The sequence below is a fragment of the Octopus bimaculoides genome, chromosome 8 (genome assembly GCF_046866305.1).
Source record: "Octopus bimaculoides isolate indiv1 chromosome 8, ASM4686630v1, whole genome shotgun sequence".
NCBI classification, from domain to species: domain Eukaryota; kingdom Metazoa; phylum Mollusca; class Cephalopoda; order Octopoda; family Octopodidae; genus Octopus; species Octopus bimaculoides.
The window spans coordinates 20,059,370-20,078,556 of NC_142935.1; the positions used below are offsets into that span (position 1 = coordinate 20,059,370).

Genomic DNA, 19,187 nt, shown 5'->3' on the forward strand with positions numbered 1-19,187 from the left:
TTCAGTCACTTGAGTGCAGCCCATGCTAGAGCACTGCTTTGAAGGGTTTTAGTCAAACAAATTAACCCCAGGACTTATCTTTAAGCCTAGTACTTATTCTATCAGTCTCTTTTGCCAAACTGCTAAGTTATAGGGATGTAAACACACCAACATCTGTTGTCAAGTGGTGGTGGTGGACAAATGCAGACACAAAGATACACACATAGATATATACATATGTGTGTGTGTATATATATATATATATATATATATATAATGGGCACCTTTCAGTTTCCATCTACCAAATCCATTTACAAGCTTTTAGTTGGCTTGAGGCTATAGTAGGAGACACTTGCTCAAGGTGCCATACTGTGGGACTGAACTCTGAACTATGGGGTTTGGAAGTAAGCTTCTTACCACTGTTAATTATCCTGATCATTAAGAATCATTACCAGTCATCTCCATTTTCCTATTCCTGCTTTTCATCTGAAACTCACTGCTCATATTGCAAGTTGACCCTTTTCTTGAAATCATCTCCCATTTTCTTTGCGAATCACAAATAATTATTGATAGACCGTTTTTTAAAAATTTTCTTCCGTCTATTAATCTCACCAGCTGAATGCCTGCAACAAGTATAGGCATTCAGTACATCACCTTAAAAATTGTTTGTACAAACAAACACACCCAATTAGCAACAAGATCTTTGAAATAAATGAAAACAAACGCATCAGGTACAGGTATTTTACAATTTTGTAATTTCTGGAAAAGTGAACCAAACATCTCACTTCTTTTGAAAACAGAAGCTGGATTTCAGAGACATGCAATGATTGGGTGGGAAGGTGTTAAAACAGAAACTGGGGTATGTTAGGGTGTGTATGTGTATATACTTTTATTAATGTTTGAGTGTGTGTACATGCATATATGGCTGTAAGTGAGCATAATATATTTATATATATATATATATATATATATATATATATGTGTGTGTGTGTGTTCTTACATGTCTGTTTTTATGATCCAGTATACTTATATATATATATGTTTTCCTACATGTCTTCAAGTATGTATGCAGGTAGTTATATATAAATACATGTATTTGTATACATATCAGCAATGCATTAAACAGTGTATAACATAATATGTAAACTAATATGAAATAATACGGTCTATACCTATGCATGTGTGCTTAGGTACATATGAATATATTAATATTTATGGCTGTATAAATATATGTACATCAACACCCACATGCATGTGTGCGTGTATGTATGTATTTGTGTATGTAAGTGTGTGTGATTGAATCTAAGTACTATAAATTTTTATTTTTTTCCCTAACTTCTCTTTCTCTCTCTCTCTTTCTCTACTCGTTCACCTTTTGCATTGACTCTTCATAATAGTAGTCCACCTCTTATCCATGTGTATGTGCATAAGTGTGTATATTTATGGGTGTGTTACTGCACTAACACTTTTAATCTTGAAATCCCATATCATCTCTTTGCATGTTATAGTTTCTATAATAGTGAGAACAGTAGCTGGTTGGCTGAGTTTATGTGTTATTCAACCTGACGATGTAGTAATCCCACTGATTGCTTTCCTGTTGGTAACCTTGTACTCTCATAAACTACCAAGACACATAATTCTCAACTGGTTCAATCTACTTTTAGCTTTATAAGCACCATTATGATGGTAAATACAAGTCACTATTAGAACTGGAGCCACTGTGTAACTGATGTTTTGTTTTGTCAATATGTATGAGAACAGCTAGGTGAAGGGTGGACTGTACATTAGATGGTTAAGTTTATGTCAGCATAATTAAATCAATGAGCATTACAATCTAATTAGAAATACTTATGCAATGAGGAAAAGAAAAACCCACTGTATCTTAATCACTAATATTCTAATAATTTTCGGCAAGTCGGCCTTATTAGACCTCATCAATGGAACAAGATTAAACTTCACCTTACTTGTCGCCATAGCAATGAGAGGCTGACTAAGTAGATGTACAACACTGTAAGAGGTAGACATAGAAAATTAGCATATTTGAAATAAATAAACCATTAAGATGCCGATGAAAATCTGTTGTAGCAACAAAAAAAAAAAAAAAAATCGAGAAAAAGTCTATAAATCATCTTAACCCTACACCCTGAATGTTTTCTATTTATCATCATCATCATCATCATCATTATTATTATTATTATTATTGTTGTTGTTGTTGATAATCATAATAATGAATACACGTGACTTGTTTTTTTAATTGGAATTCAGCTGTTGTTTCCATTTTGTTGTTGTTGTTGTTGGTGGTGGTGGTGGTGTTGTCAGTTTGTGTGATTCTGTTATTGGTTTTAGTGTAAATATTATCATTGCTTTTCCTATGATATAACAGTGAGAGAGAGAGAGAAAGATAGAAGGAGAGAGAGAGAGCAAAAAGGAACAAAAGGGAGAGCAAGAAAGAGAAAGGGAGGGTTGTGGTGAAGGGATGAAGGTTGGGAAAGGAAAGAAAGAAAAAAAGAAAACAAAACAAAAACAAAAACAAAAACATAAACAACAAAAAAACAACGTCGCTGTCATTGAAAGAATAGAGAGTCTGAAGAATTTTCAGGCGAAGTTTTGAAGACAGAAATATAAATATTGTTTTGACAATTTTTGAAAAATAACAGATTATTTCAGAAAAATAACAGAATATTTTTTTGAAAAAGAAAAACAAAAAAACTGTTGTCATCTCCATCTTCCTTCTCCTCTTCTTAATTAGCATTGTCATCATCATCATCATCATCATCATCATCATCATCATCATACTTCCATGTTTGTTTTTGTTGTTTTCATAATCGTTTCTGCATGAAGCATCCACGTGTTTTTTTAAAATTTTTTTGTTTGTTATTTTTAATTTGTCCCCTTCATCCATAACCCTTGTGGCAAAAAGAAAAAAAACACAATTATTATTATTATTATTATTATTATTATTTCTACTACTATTACTGCTAAATGATTTTGCACTAGTCAATTAAAAAAAACGAAACTATTTTTGCTAATTGCAAAACTATTGTTACTATTATCCTTATGATTTAGTAGTAGTAGTAGTAGTAGTAGTAACTGTTGCCTTGAAAGGCAACTAGGTTTCTAATTAAAATTGTACAACTGTTGGAAGGAAGTATAGGAATGATTGGTTAATTTTATAATAAATAATGAATGAGATCTTTTTTTGTTTATGATTTAACCAACCGTAGCTGTTGAACTTTCTGTGTTAATCAATTACCAGAATTTGCATGAGTCACTTCTAATTCTTCATAAATACATCCACTGCTATATATATATATAAATATAAATATATATATATATATATATATATATATATATATATATATACATATATATATATCAGCAAAGACTAAATCGGTCACTGCTAGAGCAATATAAAAAAATGAGTTGATTTTAGGAAGATACAAATTTACATTTGAAGAGTTCTCTGTAACTTCTGTCTGGGATCAGTGTTTCTCATAGAAGTAGGGCGCTGAGAGGACTGAAAAAGAGGTGGCCATATACCCAAGCTGTTTAATAAAATTAAAATTTTTAACGTTTTAAATTTGTTCAGCGTTGTAACCCGAAAGAGGAATTACATCTTTTATTTATCTATTTTGTTCAATCTATTTTGTTAAATCTTTTATTTATCTATTTCATTTGGAAAGGCTGGAATTTGTCAGTCTGAGACCCACTTCTTAAGATGCTATCATTGTAGTTCAGTTAAAGGTTATTTACAATAGATGGTCAGTCATAAGATCATTCAATCTTTTATGAATATTGTCTACCTGGATTGATGCTAAAAACTGCATTTAATTTCTTTTGTGAGTAAGTTTTAACTAATTGCTCCTCCATATATTAGTTATACATACTTGTATATCTTATCCACATCTGAAAGCTAACACACACACACACACACACACACACACACACACACAATATATATATATATATATGTACAGGTAGATAGATAGATAAATCTAAAGGAAGAGAAAAGTCGTTGAAAAAGAGTTAATTTCAGTATGTTTACCGAAAATATATTTAATACACATGTATTTGTTTCAATGTATTCTACAGTGCATTAAAAAAGAATTATATATAGTTCTTTAGATTAAAAACTATGTTATTGAATCAATCCAAAACAAAGCTTAGTTTCTTTGAAACTTAAATCTTGTGGAATATATCTGCTGCTACTACTACTACCACTACTTACTTCCTATAATGCAGACACAACCTACATATTGTATTCAAATTATATGTTTGCAATCACTCTAAATTTTTAGTATCCCGCAATTCCTCTTTAATGTAAAACTAAATAAAAGAAAATATTTGAAAATAACGAAATTTGTTTGGAACTTTTGTTACATTTTCCAAAGAATTTTGTGTTTTTATTTTTATTTTTAGAAAACGTCAAATACCAAAAATTTTCCAAAAAACACTTTGGCCCGAAAAAGTTTTGCATAGGTAAAGAAATACCTAGGTATCTTCTTAGAAATGTATTCTATTATATATATGTTAGCCTATGACGTTTTCTAGCATAATCTAAGCCCCACCCAAAACAAAGAGAATAACTTCGAAACAGAATTAATGGTTGAGATGATTGCAGATACCAGAAAAGCTAACATCTGGTGAAAAAAAAAAAGTTTTTATGGAAAAAAATGTAGGTAAGTTATATATCTTTGCCAGATTTCAACATTCGTATCATAATGTAGAAAGAAAAAAGTTAACGAGATTTTTATTTCTGCCAACACTCAAACAAACTGCAGGAAGTTACATTACAAGTAAAATTGAAACAGTTCTGTACAATCAGAAACAAATTAATTTAATTAAAAAAAAAAAAAATTGAGATATTTATACTGATATTTATTTATTTTACTGTAATATTTTGTTAGTATTTGAATAACTGAAGAATAATCAAATTTTAACCAGATAACAAAAAAAAAAAAAAAATGCATAGCTAGTCAGTAACTTAAATCTATCTATCTATCTGCCTATGTATCAGTTTATCTATCTGTCTGTCTGTCTACCTTTTTAAGAACTGGCTCAAATTTATCGTGTCATCTCAACACTGAAGTAGATTACTAAAACTATAGTTGTTATGCATCAGCAAGTATGACTTGGTAGCATGTAGCATGCTTTCACTAATTGTTTTAGATGCCTATGGAGTCATGAGCAGACATAGACACACCCTCATCTCTCCCTCCCGTGACTCAGCAGAACATCAAGGATGTGACTACCGCAAGGAGAGAAGGCTGCACTCACACTCAGCCTGTACTCATTTTTCAGTTGAACAGACTGGAGCAATGTGAAACGAGGTGCCTTGCTCAAAGAATAAAACACACAACCTCATGATCATTAACTCAATGCACCTAACCATGAAGCCACTTAGCTCTCATTAAATTACTAGTTTTTAAATTTAATACTTGAATATAAAATTATATCAGCAGAATGAATGACCAACTTTATATCAGTAGGTTTTGGACCAAAATCTGTGAGGCACCAACCAAATGAAACACTTTAAAGAATTCACTATACCAATTGTAATTTTCTATAATTTTGTCAAAAAATGTTTTCCAAGCTGTCTAATATATGACTTTGAAGAATTTGAACTCACACTCATTCTGTCATCACTGATATCTGATAGTATGCACCTCTCTTTTTCTCCCTCTCACTCTTCCTCCACCTTTTTTCTTCTAATTTTGAAATCTTCCAGAAGTTTCTTTCTATCATAACTATCATACTGGATGGGGTCCTTGCATATACTGCTTAACACGTTTGTAAGGTTGATTGGAACCGGAGAACAATCTTACAAACTAGCAGCAGAAAGTATGCCCATGTTCATGTATTGATATATATATTGAATGATGATCCTTGGAAATAGTTAATTTTTCGATAAATCTAACAAATGGAGAAATAAATCGAAAAATGAAATCCACAAAAATCAATACCATTCAATATTTATATAAAGAACAAACAAAAAAAAAATAATTAGGATTTCATCTAATTTGTATCCCTGAATTTTCAAGGAAACAAATCAGATGTGAAATTGAGAAAAGGGGCTAAGCCAGTGATAAAATACCGTAAGTATGGTGCCACTGAGGTATTTTCATTCACCGCCTTTCTCTGTTGTTCCATTGTTATATAACCCATTTTGAAAAACTTATTAACTGCACACTTTTCTTTCAATACACAATCATACACATACTTTTGATTTAATCCAAAATTTTATCTTAATAAATTATGCTTTTCTACAATAAGCCACAGCCATATTAATAATGGTTTCAAAATTTGGCACATGGCCAGTAATATTCAGGATAAACGAGTAAGTCTATTACATTGACCCCAGTGTTCAACTGGTACTTATTTTATCGACCCCCAAAAGGATGAAAGGTAAAGTCGACCTTGGCGGAATTTGAACACAGAACATAAAGACAGTTGAAATGCTACTAAGCATTTTGCCTGGCTTGCTAATGATTCTGCCAACTAACCACCTTATTAACAATGATCTGATATGAAATGATGTGAGATATAATCAACTGAATCAGCAAGAGTTTATTTATCTATCTATGCAGTGTCAAGAGCAAAGCAAGCCCCACTAGATTAGGTTTTGGAACTTAGAGTAAATAAAACTAAATGTTCCAACACAGATAGTCCAATAATTAGTTTCTTATAGCATTATAGAATCAATTATTTCTAATTTAGATGTAGAGCTACATATATTTCTATTGACTAAAGAGTTATAAATTCGATGTAATGGATGTTTTAGAAGAAGACTTGCAGGATTTACTCTTTACTCTCTTTTACTCTTTAACTTGTTTCAGTCATTTGACTGTGGCCATGCTGGAGCACCACCTTTAGTCGAGCAAATCGACCCCAGGACTTATACTTTGGAAGCCTAGTACTTATTCTATCGGTCTCTTTTGCTGAACTGCTAAGTTACGGGGACGTAAACACACAAGCATCGGTTGTCAAGCAATGTTGGGGGGACAAACACAGACACACAAACATATACACACACACACACACATATATATATATATACATATATATGACAGGCTTCTTTCAGTTTTCCATCTACCAAATCCACTCACAAGGATTTGGTCGGCCCGAGACTATAGTAAGAAGACATTTGCCCAAGGTGCCACGCAGTAGGAATGAACCCAGAACCATGTGGTTGGTAAGCAAGCTACTTACCACACAGCCACTCCTGCGCCTACAATTTATGTAAGAATTTGGTATACCTATTACATGACTGATTAATTCTACCTTGGAGTTTGTCAATAAAACGGTAAATGAGGAAATATTTAGAAGAAAAATTTTTACACTCAGTCAAAACATACAACACAAAGAAAATATCTACTGGGCAAATTCTGTGAAATGATATTTTTCTTTTCTGTCCCTTGTCATTCAGATTTCCAAAACTTTCATTACAAATTGATTGTTAATTACACTGATTAATTTAATCTATTAGTTTGTCTGAGAATCATTGACTTCTTTGCTCCAAGATTAATATAGGAACATTTAACATGGATACATCTTAAAACATACACATTCACATACATACACGTGCACATACATACACACACACGTATGTGTGTATATACATACATACATATATGTGTTATATATATATATATATATATATATATATACACACACACACACACATATGACCACTACTGCTACTGTCGCCATCACCACCACCATTTTAACTTCTAGTTTTTCATGATAGCATGGGGTTCAGATAATATATCCATGTGCGTGTGTATGCGTATGTGTGCACATTTGGAAGTGCACATGCATGGGTGTATGTGCACATACTCATTGATTTTGTAATCACATAATACTTGATACATACACAGAAATACACATACAAACAGCATCATTGCAACACGTACTCTGGTACTCAGAAACACATTCTCAGACACCACGTTGCAAAAACAACAAAGTAATAATAATAATAATAATGATAATAATAATAATAATAATAATAATAATAATAATAAAATCTTTCAAACAAAACTACATTATGAACTCCTGTCTAAACACAGCCATTATTGTTGATCCATTTGACGACTGAATTAATTTGAAATACTTTTCTAATTTTTTTTCCCCTCGTTATTTTAAAATCTAAGATAACTTTTTATTTCAAACTTTGCCATTGCTCTCTTCATAATCATTGCTGTCATGTTGTTGTTATTGTTGATGACAGTGATGATGATGATGATGATGACGATGACGATGACGATGACGATGACGATGATGACGCTGATAATGATGACGACTACTGTGCTTGCCATTACTTACATTTACTCGCAAAGGCCTTCTTGCCCACCCCCACTTGAAGCAGCGTTGTCTGAATTAATTAAGATTTTCATCGATGATGACTGTTATTGTTGTTGTTGTTGTTGTTGTCGTTGTTGTTGTTAAAGAACGATCTACGCATAATGAGATGGTTGGCAGGGTAACCGTGTAAGTAAATAGGGACAGGGTGGGTCGACTGGGGTGAAGAAGGAAAGGGTTATGTTGAACTGGCAGAGTCCGACAGAATTCGACAGGAGTGGAGAAGGGAGCAAGGGGTTGGGAGTGGGGGTGGCCGTAATCAATTAAGTTACATGCTCCGTCTATAACCATAACAATAATATTAATATTATTAATAATTATTATGATTTCTATTGTTTCAACCTTGATTAACATTTTTTTCCATCTCTGGTTTCATTACCAAGCTTTGTTAAATATATATATATATGTATATATATGCATGCATATATGTATGTATATATATGTATATGTATATATATTATATATTTTGTTTTATTTTTCCTTGCTTGTTTACTGTAAATTTAAAAAATTTTCCTTGCTTTATGTTGCTTTTTTGTGTTTTTTTAATATTTATTAGCTGTTTTTGTGTTTTTTGTTTCGTTTGTTTTTTCTTTAAGTTTCAACTACTCAGAGCTTCAAACTCATCGAAAGTCATTGAATCAAGTCTCCTGGGTGCTTGGTGCACAAGTGGCAGACCCGAATCTTCAGAATTATCATCATCTTCCGAGTTACTACTCGGTTGTAACTGGGGGCAGATCTCATCATAAGAAGATGGCTTTTTCTCTATGTTAATGGCTTTAGATTGCTGTTGCTGTTGTTGTTGCTGTTGTTGTTGTTGTTGTTTTGTTCGTGGTGTAAATGTGGTCTTAGCCGGTGTCTTTGAAGACATGAAGGCCGACGATGCAAATGCGCTCAATGTAGGAACATAGCTCTTGTTATTAGCATCGTTCAAACTGAGTTTGTTACCACATCCACTATTAATGTTGCTACAGCTGCCATTACTGCTGTTACTAGTATTACTACCCCCTCTTACTCCATGGTTGCTGCCATTCGCAGTTATGTTTGCGACTGTAGACGAAATACAACTAGTCGGGACCGAACCCCCCAAACTGAGGTTGTTCACGGGGATTTTGTTTTTCAACAAGTAATTTGATGTTGACGTGGTTATTGTTGTTGCGTTAGTTGATAAAGCTGTTGTTGCTGTCGTGGTGGTGGTTGTCGTTGATAATAAAGCCCCTGGGATCGGCGTTGTTGATAGTGCTGTTGCTGTGGTCGCCGTTGTTGTCGTTGCTGTCGTCACCATTTGACCAGGTGTTCCTTTGCCACTTGACATCCTACCTGACAAAGACGATGTCGAAGTAGAAGCTGAAAACGAGCAAGAAGACGACGACGACGATGAAGACGATGATGACGATGACAACGACAATGACGATAAAGGTGTGATGCGGTTACTTTCTGTTGACTGGTAACTTTCAATTGTCCCTGGTCGATGCTGCGTGGGATTCAACAAGGCCGAATTGGTTAAAGAAGAAGAATAATACATGTTATCCGATAGCTGGTTCCTCTTATTCAGCTGTTGTGTGTTTGCATTGCTATCTCTATAGTTTGAAGAAAGGCTGTCTAAGTCGGCCGACAGAGGGCGCGACGTTCTTGTGTATTTGGGCGGTGGATCCAACTTTGGTGCTACGTTTAGTTTCAATTCAAGGCGATTGCCACTTGCATCCTGAGCTGGTACTGGGGTAATGATTTTGATATCATCTCGTTTTTTAGGCGAACACTTTGTGAATGGGTTGTAGTTGTTGTTATTGTTGTTGTTGTTCATGTGGTATTCAATGTTGTTCATGGTCGTGGTGCTGTTGTTGTTGTTATTGTTGTTGGCATTGGTGTTGTTGATGTTGTTGTTGTTGTTGTTACTGTTGTTGTTGTTGTTGTTGGTGCTGCCGCTACTACTGTTAATGCTAACACCATTACTGTTAATATGAACTTTGTTGCTATTTACATGTTGTTGTTGTTGTTGTTGTTGCTGTTTTTGTTGCTGCTGATATAGAGGAACATTGTGATTATGCAAATGTTGTTGTTGTTGCTGATTGTTGTGGCTCATTTTAATCTGTTGAGCCAATGGGTATCGGCAATAACTATTGTACTGCCAACTCTTAGAGTCCAAACCACTGGTCAGATTGCAAGATAGACTATCAGACGACATTTCTCTGTGACCACTGTCCGGTGAATCTGTGTCTTGTTCTGTTTTAGTATTCTCAAACAAGGCAGTTTCCGGAATTGAGTTCAAGTAGGTACTGTCTACATCCCGGAAGTCAGGCAAATAGACAGGACCAGACTGAGGGGTCGTCGGATCAGGCAAGACAGGAATCTAAAAGGACACCAAAGAGAAAATGGATGAGATTTTTAAAATAATCAATATTTTAATCATGTAATACCCATCATACATAAATTATCAATATTAGGTTGTTATCCATCACAACACCGCTGTAAAAATATTTGTTAATCATATATGTAGCTTCATAAATTCTTCAAAGTAAAAGGCTTTTTTTAAAGCCTGTTGTGTTGTTTCTATGTTGAAAGACATACAGAAACACACACACACACATACAACCAAAATAAAAATAAAAAACAACTATATGTTTATATAATACATATAGACTTTGCTTGAAGTCTGTGTTGTGTTGTGTTGACAGATTTGCACTTAAAATTCCCACGTTTTTAATCAAAACTTGTTAGTTACTAAGGTGACAATGCAACCTATTTATCTATCTTTTCGACACACACATGCTCTCTCTCTCTCACTGTATTCACTCTCAACAACTTTCTCTCCTCTCCTTCTCCCTCTCAACACAGATATTGTTACAGATAGACAGACAGAGATTAGTTTCTCTTTTATAATATAAGATTTAGAATAACAGCTACTTATTGACCCTGTTGAGATTTTTTAAGGGTAGAGTGTTTACTTTATTAATGAAATAAAATTTTCTTATATGCAAAACTCATTTACTTACATACATAAACACATACACACATATATACAGTATAGCCACAACAACTTACTGGTCCTGCCACCCCCAGTTTAGTGTCTTTCCTCATCTATCAGAATCACTGAATTAAACAACAGAAAAGAAGGAGAATGAAGATTTCCAGTTTGTGTCACTTACCTGTAATGTTGTTTGATAAAGTTGCTCTGAACTTGCAGTAAATCCACCGGCCTTCATCTCTAGATCTTGCATCCGACTAATTAGCTGGGCCACGTGATCGAGAAGGTCCCGATTGTGAAGCAGTAACTGATGAGATCGAGCCTAGAAAGAAGACATTAAATTAGAGTTGTTTCTGTTTCCTTGTTACTGCTTTTGATTTCTTCCTCTCTTTTTCTGAATCTCTCTCACTCTCTATCAACCTCTCTCTGTATATTTCTCACTTTTCTTCATTCTTTATCTCTCTGTATATCTTTCACTCTTTTTCATTCCCCACCTTATCTCTCACCTTTTCTTCTCCTGGAGATAGATACACATACTCACTTACACACACATGCAAACATGCACATACGCAAGCATGCACACACACACACACACACGCATGCACGCACACAAACACACACATAATGTGCTTCCACACAGTTTCCATCAATCAACTTCACACACAAGGCATTGGACAGCTCAGGGCTACAGAAGACACATGCCCAAAGTACTTTGCAGTGAGACTGAACCCCAAATCATGTAGTTGCAAAGCAAGTTTCTTAACCACACAGCCACATTATCTGCACACACACACACACATGCTCATATTTTTTTTGGCGGAATTCTGGCTTAAGCTTCCCATATAACCCTTCATAGCTTTTCTATCCGAAAATGTTTGTGAATTTGTAATGTAGGAATTCATACCATTATGCAAAAAATATGTTTTTTGATGTTTTCAATATTTTTCTCTCTATAAACACATTTAATTGAATGATGATGCACTCAGGGGTGGTCCATTCCTGGGATTTAAGCACAGAATTCGGACTTTCCATATATTAAACTCTAATTTAAAAAAATAAATTTGAAAGAGATTGGAACTTTTAGGATTTAAGGGAGGGGGTAAAAAATCTTAAAAAAAAAAAAAGGATTTTTTCTTATAATCATATGAATTCTCATGTGTTGAATACAAATTTTCAAAAGTTTTCTCACAATTCCCAAAAATTAAAAAGTTACAAGGGGTTACATAGGGTGCTTAACCCTTAAGCATTCAGATTATTCTGTCAGATGTAATGTTTGTTGATTTATATTGTTTTAAATTAATCATGCCTGATCTTGTAGTCTAGAGATTCTGATGATGTGATTGTTACCTCTGCCTTCACTAAGGCAGAGGTATTGTTTACAGTCACGTTTGTTTGTCCATGGACAAAATATCTCAAGAACCACTGGATGGATTCAGATGAAACTTTCAGGGATGTTTGGTCTCATGACTGACATGGACTGACTAGATTTTGAGATTGATTGATTACTGTACAAAGATTCTGTCTTATTTTTCCGTTTTTTTTTTTTTTTACTTAATTTTTGAGAGCAGTCAGGTTCATTTTTAGTATTCTCGTTTGTGAGAGCAGTCGAGTTTATTTCAGATATTCTCATTTTAGAAATCATCTCTGGCTAATCGTTGAGAGGACATTGGTGTTGCCTTGGAGGAGGTTTGCACTCTCTGAGTGCTCTTGTTTAGTTTTAGAATGACATTGTAGGGTTGGGGTTAGAAGCTGGACCTGGCCAGTTTCAACAATTATACATTTTGGCTGGATATAGCTGGTTTGAATGCTAAGGGGTTAAACCAGAATTACACCTTGCAGTGCTTAACCCCTTAGTATTCACATTATTCTGTCAAATGTAATGTTTGTTTATTCATATTGTTTTAAATTAATCATGCATTATCTTATGATTTAGAGATTTCGATAATGTGATTGTTTAGTTTCAGAATGACATTGCAAGGTTGAGGTGAGAGGCTGGATCTGGCCAGTTTCAACATAAAACAAGTTAAATATCTTGGCTGGAAATGGCCAGTTTGAATGCTAAAGGAGTTAACCCTTTAGCATTTAAACAGTCCATATCTGGCCAAAATATTCTGCCTGTTTAATGTTCAAACTGGCCAGATCTGGCCTCTCACACCTACTTTGCAATGTCATTCTTAAAATAGACAACCACATCGTTGAGATCTCAAAGCTACAAGATAATGTGAGATTTATTTAAAACAATATGAATAAATAAACACTACTCTTGACAGAGTGGAGGCGCAATGGCCCAGTGGTTAGGGCAGCAGACTTGCGGTCATAGGATCGCGGTTTCGATTCCCAGACTAGGTGTTGTGAGTGTTTATTGAGCAAAAACACCTAAAGCTCCACGAGGCTCCGGCAGGGGATGGTGGCGAACCCTGCTGTACTCTTCCACCACAACTTTCCCTCATTCTTTCTTCCTATTTCTGTTGTGCCTGTATTTCAAAGGGTCAGCCTTGTCGCACTGTGTCACGCTGAATATCCCTGAGAACTACATTAAGTGTACACGTGTCTGTGGAGTGCTCAACCACTTGCACGTTAATTTCACGAGCAGGCTGTTCTGTTGATCGGATCAACTGGAACCCTCGACGGAGTGCAACTCTTGACAGAGTAATCTGAATGCTAAAGGGTTAAACCAGAATTGTACTTTTTTTTTTTTTTTTTTTGGTTACTTTGATTTTTAAATCTGAAAATTCTTACCTGAGCTTCAATACGCGCGGCTGTCTCAGCGGCTAGTTGGTCCTTCAGGAGATGAACCTGAGCAATAGCAACTTGAGTTTGCTGCTGTTGCTGCTCAAGTTGCTGGCGTAGCAGTTGCATTTGGTGGTGCCGACTAAGGGGCATGTGTGCTTCCAGCTGACCGTAGTCCCCAAGTAGCACAGGTGAGCTGATTGGTGACACGATTGTCGTCCCACCTGTCGTCAACGTCTTTCCAGCCAAACTGACTCCGACATTGCTGACTCGGCCACTCACTCCACCTCCACCACTACTTCCACCAACACCACTTCCACTAATGCAACTACTACTACCACCAATACTACCACTAATACTACCACCACTGACGACGTTCCCTCCACCAACCACTAAGCTACTATTACTGCCCCCTACTGTCATAGCAGCATTCTGAAAATAAAAGAAAAAAGAAAGAGAAAGTAAGCCATCCATTAAATGGGTGAATAAAAGAATAAAATATAAAATCATCATCCTATACAGGCACAGGTATGGCTGTGTGGTAACAAGTTTGCTTCCCAACCACATGGTTCTGGGTTCAACCCCTACTGCATAGCACCTTGGATAAGTGTCTTTTACTATAGCCTCATGAGTGGATTTGATAGACAGAAACTAAAAGAAGCCCATTTGTATGTGTAGATTGAAGCAGAAAGAATCCTGTTTTACACACACACACATGTATTTGTGTGTGTGTGTGTTTGTGTCTGTCCCCCAACGCCACTTGACAACTGGTGCAGGTGTGTTAATGTCCCTGTAACTTAGCAGTTCAGCAACAGAGGCTGACAGAGCAATTACCAGGTTTAAAAATTAAAGTACTGGGGTTTGATTCCTTTGACAAAAAATTCTTCAAAGTGGTGCTCCAGCATGGCAACAATCTAATGACTGAAACAAGTAAAAGATATATATATGTATGTGTAAATAACATACTTCCATACAGTTTCTTATTTCTTTACTGCCCACAAGGGGCTACACACAGAGGGGACAAACAAACGGATTAAGTCGCTTATATCGACCCCAGTGCGTAACTGGTACTTATTTAATCGACCCCGAAAAGATGAAAGGCAAAGTCGACCTTGGTGGAATTTGAACTTAGAACGTAGCGGTAGACAAAATACCTCTAAGCATTCCGTCCGGCGTGCTAACGTTTCTGCCGGTTAGTCACCTTCCATACAATTTCCATTTACCAAAATCATTCACAAGGCATTGGTCAGGCTGAGAATACTGCAGAAGTCACTTATCCAATGTGCCACAGACTGGAACTGAACTTGAGACTATGTGGTTGCAAACCAAGTTTCTTAACCACACAGCCATGTCTGAACTTATTACAGAATTAATCAATATGAAACATCTCTAATTAATTGATAATAAAACAGTATTACTGTTATTGATTGTAAATATACAAATTTAATTTAATCAGTTATATTTTAATTAAATAAATATTTATATTTTGAAAGTATTCATTCCATTATTTTGTGTAAGTAACAATTTTTGAAAAGAAAAAAAAAAATCGAATATCTGTAGATAAAAGTATTTATGTAACACTTTTTGATATTTCACACTATAAAGGTTGTGAGCTGGCAGAACTGTTAGCATACTGAAGAGAAATGCTGCTAAGCATTTTGTCCATTTTTATGATTTGAGCTCAAATTCTGTCAAAGTTGACTCTGCTTTTCAGCCTTTTAGAATTATCGAGAACTGAGGTTGCTGTAGTCAACTAGCTTCCTCCTAACAAATTTCAGACCTTGTGCCACCACTGCCACCGCCACCACCACCGCCACCGCCACCACCACCACCACCACCACTACCACCATCATCATCATCATCACCACCACCACCACCACCATCATCATCATCAGCAGCAGCAGCAGCAGTATCATTTAAAGTTCATTTTCCATGCTGGAATGTGTTGGATGGTTTGATAGGAGCTGGCTAGCTGAAGTGCTGCACAAGGCTCCAATTGTTTGTTATAGCATGGTTTCTATGGCACTATACCCTTCCTCATGCCAACCACTTTACAGAATGTATTGGGTGCTTTATACATGGCACCAACACATGTGCTTCATATGCAGCAGCAGCACTGCCACAAGGTGCTTTCAATGTGGCACTAACACAGAAAAAATATTACTCACAGTGACAATGTGTGTATCTCCAACATTAACTATCATAAGATGAGTAACACTTTGGCATATGGGTGTCAAACTCATTTCGTTTTGAGGGCTGGTTTGAAGTATAAATTAGATCTCAAGTGCCAAGTAGAGACCACTATTCCTAAAAGCCCTATTTGAAGTAAATGGACGAAGAGGTTAAAGAAAAAAAATATGATGCGTTAGCAATGTTTGTGTGCAGAGATGTGTGAGAAGAATTCATTCACTTAGTGTGCGTGCATCCCACTAAGTTTCATCATGTTTTGCTGCTAACACTGAGGAGGTAAGCCAGTATACAATGTAGGTAAGTGCCTTGCGTAATAACAATATCGAGTTACTGAAACATGTATGTTTTATAAAGCTTAACATAACAATTACCTTTTCTGTGCTTATCATTACATATATATATACACACACATACAGGTATATGTACATATGTATATATATCTATGTCTATATGTGTACACACACACACACATATATATATATATATATGAGGGGATGTACAGTTTCTGTCCTCTCAGAAATATTTTGGTTCCTTTCCTGAAGGTTCTTACTGAAGTGCTGTCAAGCAGAGGGGTTGAACTTCATGTATCATGTTTGTAAACTAAACACCTGAAATCCACACACCCATTCCTGTGTTCTCTTTTGAGAAAACAGCACTACTCATTGATAGACAAGAGACATATTTTTACTGATTGCAGCACATTCTTATTCTTTCTTATCCTTCACTTCCCTTTGTCTGTCTGTCTGTCTCTGTCATAATTAACACACATTATACTAAAATATTCGCTTACCGACTGCTTGCCAATAGGTGGTGCATGTGTTCCTTTAGTGAGGGTTAATTCACGGGGCGGTAAAATTTTATCATCTTTCAAACATTCCCTAGAGAGTTTCTTTTCATCTCGATTAGATAGCTTTAATTCCTGGCTATCAACCTGTTTCTTTGCTGAAAAATAAAAAAAACAAAAAAAAAAAACAAATAGTATGAAATAAAAATAAATGTAATAGAATAAATTTTAATTACCATAGTTCTGTAGGTTTTGCCTGTTGGTTAATGTTCAGTATTCTAAGATCTTTGATCTTATTGATTGACATAAACATTTGATGAAGTCTGTCACTTAATATTTGTTGAAGTTAGAAAAATAAAACACACAGCCAGTCCCTACCTAAACAACCAGATATATATATTTAAATACATAAAGAAGTAAATGAATATATAAATACATAACTAAGTAAATAAAACAATAATGAGAAGAAAATAGCAGTGATTCTTAAATAGTTATTTGTAAATAAAATGTTAAATTGAAAATTGCAATAACTTCAGTTTGAGCTGAAGTAATTTAATTCAAAAGAAAAGGAAAAGATAAAAATTAGTAAAAATAGAATATTTTACATTAAATATAAGAAATGATAATAAAAACATGGTTATTTATGTATAGAATTGAGAAAATCTCAGATCTGGCATGTTTCGTTTTCTTTCTATGTTTCCCAGATAAAATATGACAAATATTTGTTAAAGGGATGCTGTCAATATAAGTGTAAGTTTTACAGATGAACAAACGATTAGAAAACATTACAGAATAAATACAGGTAATTGCTTTCTTTTTTAGAGTTAGTTCAATGTTGAAAGTAAATACAAAACGGTATGAAGAATAAATGAAGAATTTTTTTTCTTTTCTTGATTATATAAAATTTGTACTTCACCTAGGAGTATATACATGAATAGAGAATCATTGAAGAGAGTAGCAAATCAATAGAAAGCAGCAGTTATAGAAAACAGGAATCATAGTGCCAATGACATTTTGAAGGTCCCATGAGGCTGGTGGGGGATAAGTGGGATAGAAACCAATACTCAGTAGTTGTCACATAGTTGTGTCCTTCATTGTTGCTGCTCTTTAAGTATATCTGTCGGTGCCTCGATAATAGTCTCAGACATGAGTTGACTTCCATCATAATTTACTCTTTTACTTGTTTTAGTCATTTGTCTGTGGCCATGCTGGAGCACCCCCTTTAGTCGAGCAAATCGACCCCAGGACTTATTCTTTGGAAGCCTAGTACTTATTCTATCGGTCTCTTTTGCCGAACCGCTAAGTTACGGGGACCACTAAGTTACATCGATTGTCAAGCGATGTTGGGGGGATAAACACAGACACACACACACACACACACACACACATATATATATACATATATACGACGGGCTTCTTTCAGTTTTCCGTCTACCAAATCCACTCACAGGGCTTTGGTTGGCCCGAGACTATAGTAGAAGACACTTGCCCAAGATGCCACGCAGTGGGAATGAACCCAGAACCATGTGGTTGGTGAGCAAGCTACTTACCACACAGCCACTCCTGCGCCTACATATTTTGCATATTTAAAATAAAAGAGAAAAGTCTATACCATAAGACAGAGAACTTCTGTGTTATTTGTGACTCCGCTATTCTTCCCCACCCCACCCCCACTTTAATTACTGATTTCTAAGTTTGAGTCATGACCACAAATAACATGGGTATATTCTCAAGCCTATGTAAGAATTCAATATATCTACCACATTTGGGCAGTGAGCTGGCAGATTCGGTAGTATGCTGGACAAAATAATTAGTGACATTTCATCTGTCTTTATGTTTTGAGTTCAAATTCCACAGAGGTTGCATTTGCCTTTCATCCTTTTGGGGGTTAATAAAATAAGTACCAGTTTAGCATAGGTAATTGACTCAGCCCCACCCCTTAAAATGGCTGGCCTTGTACTAAAATTTAAAACCAATATATTTACTACATTAAATGTCAGTTCTACTATAAATACTAGTGTTTAACATTTAAGTCCATACCAAGTAAATCTCAGTTTACTATAGATACCATTTGTTGTGTTGTTTTCCTGTTTCTCTTTCCCATTTGAATCTACTCATCTTGTTTTAGCAGCTAAATCTTCCTCAAATCACACCCTGCTATCTTTAAAAATAAGATCTTGGTCT

General features: G+C 35.1%; 1 protein-coding gene across 12 annotated transcripts in view; it reads right to left on the reverse strand.

Annotated features, from left to right (window-relative positions):
* Positions 1–711: 711 nt before the first annotated feature.
* The window catches only part of LOC106878170 (uncharacterized), a 482,992-nt gene continuing 464,516 nt past the window's right edge, over positions 712–19,187 (reverse strand). For all 12 annotated transcript variants that reach the window (XM_089356171.1, XM_089356167.1, XM_089356166.1 and 9 more), the window contains 5 exons: positions 17,010–17,161; positions 14,039–14,461; positions 11,481–11,621; positions 8,302–10,684; positions 712–2,885 (listed from right to left, as the gene is read on the reverse strand). In XM_089356171.1, coding sequence (XP_089212297.1) covers positions 8,936–10,684; positions 11,481–11,621; positions 14,039–14,461; positions 17,010–17,161 — 2,465 coding nt within the window. In that variant the 3' untranslated portion in view covers positions 712–2,885; positions 8,302–8,935. The remainder of the gene's footprint in view (positions 2,886–8,301; positions 10,685–11,480; positions 11,622–14,038; positions 14,462–17,009; positions 17,162–19,187) is intronic.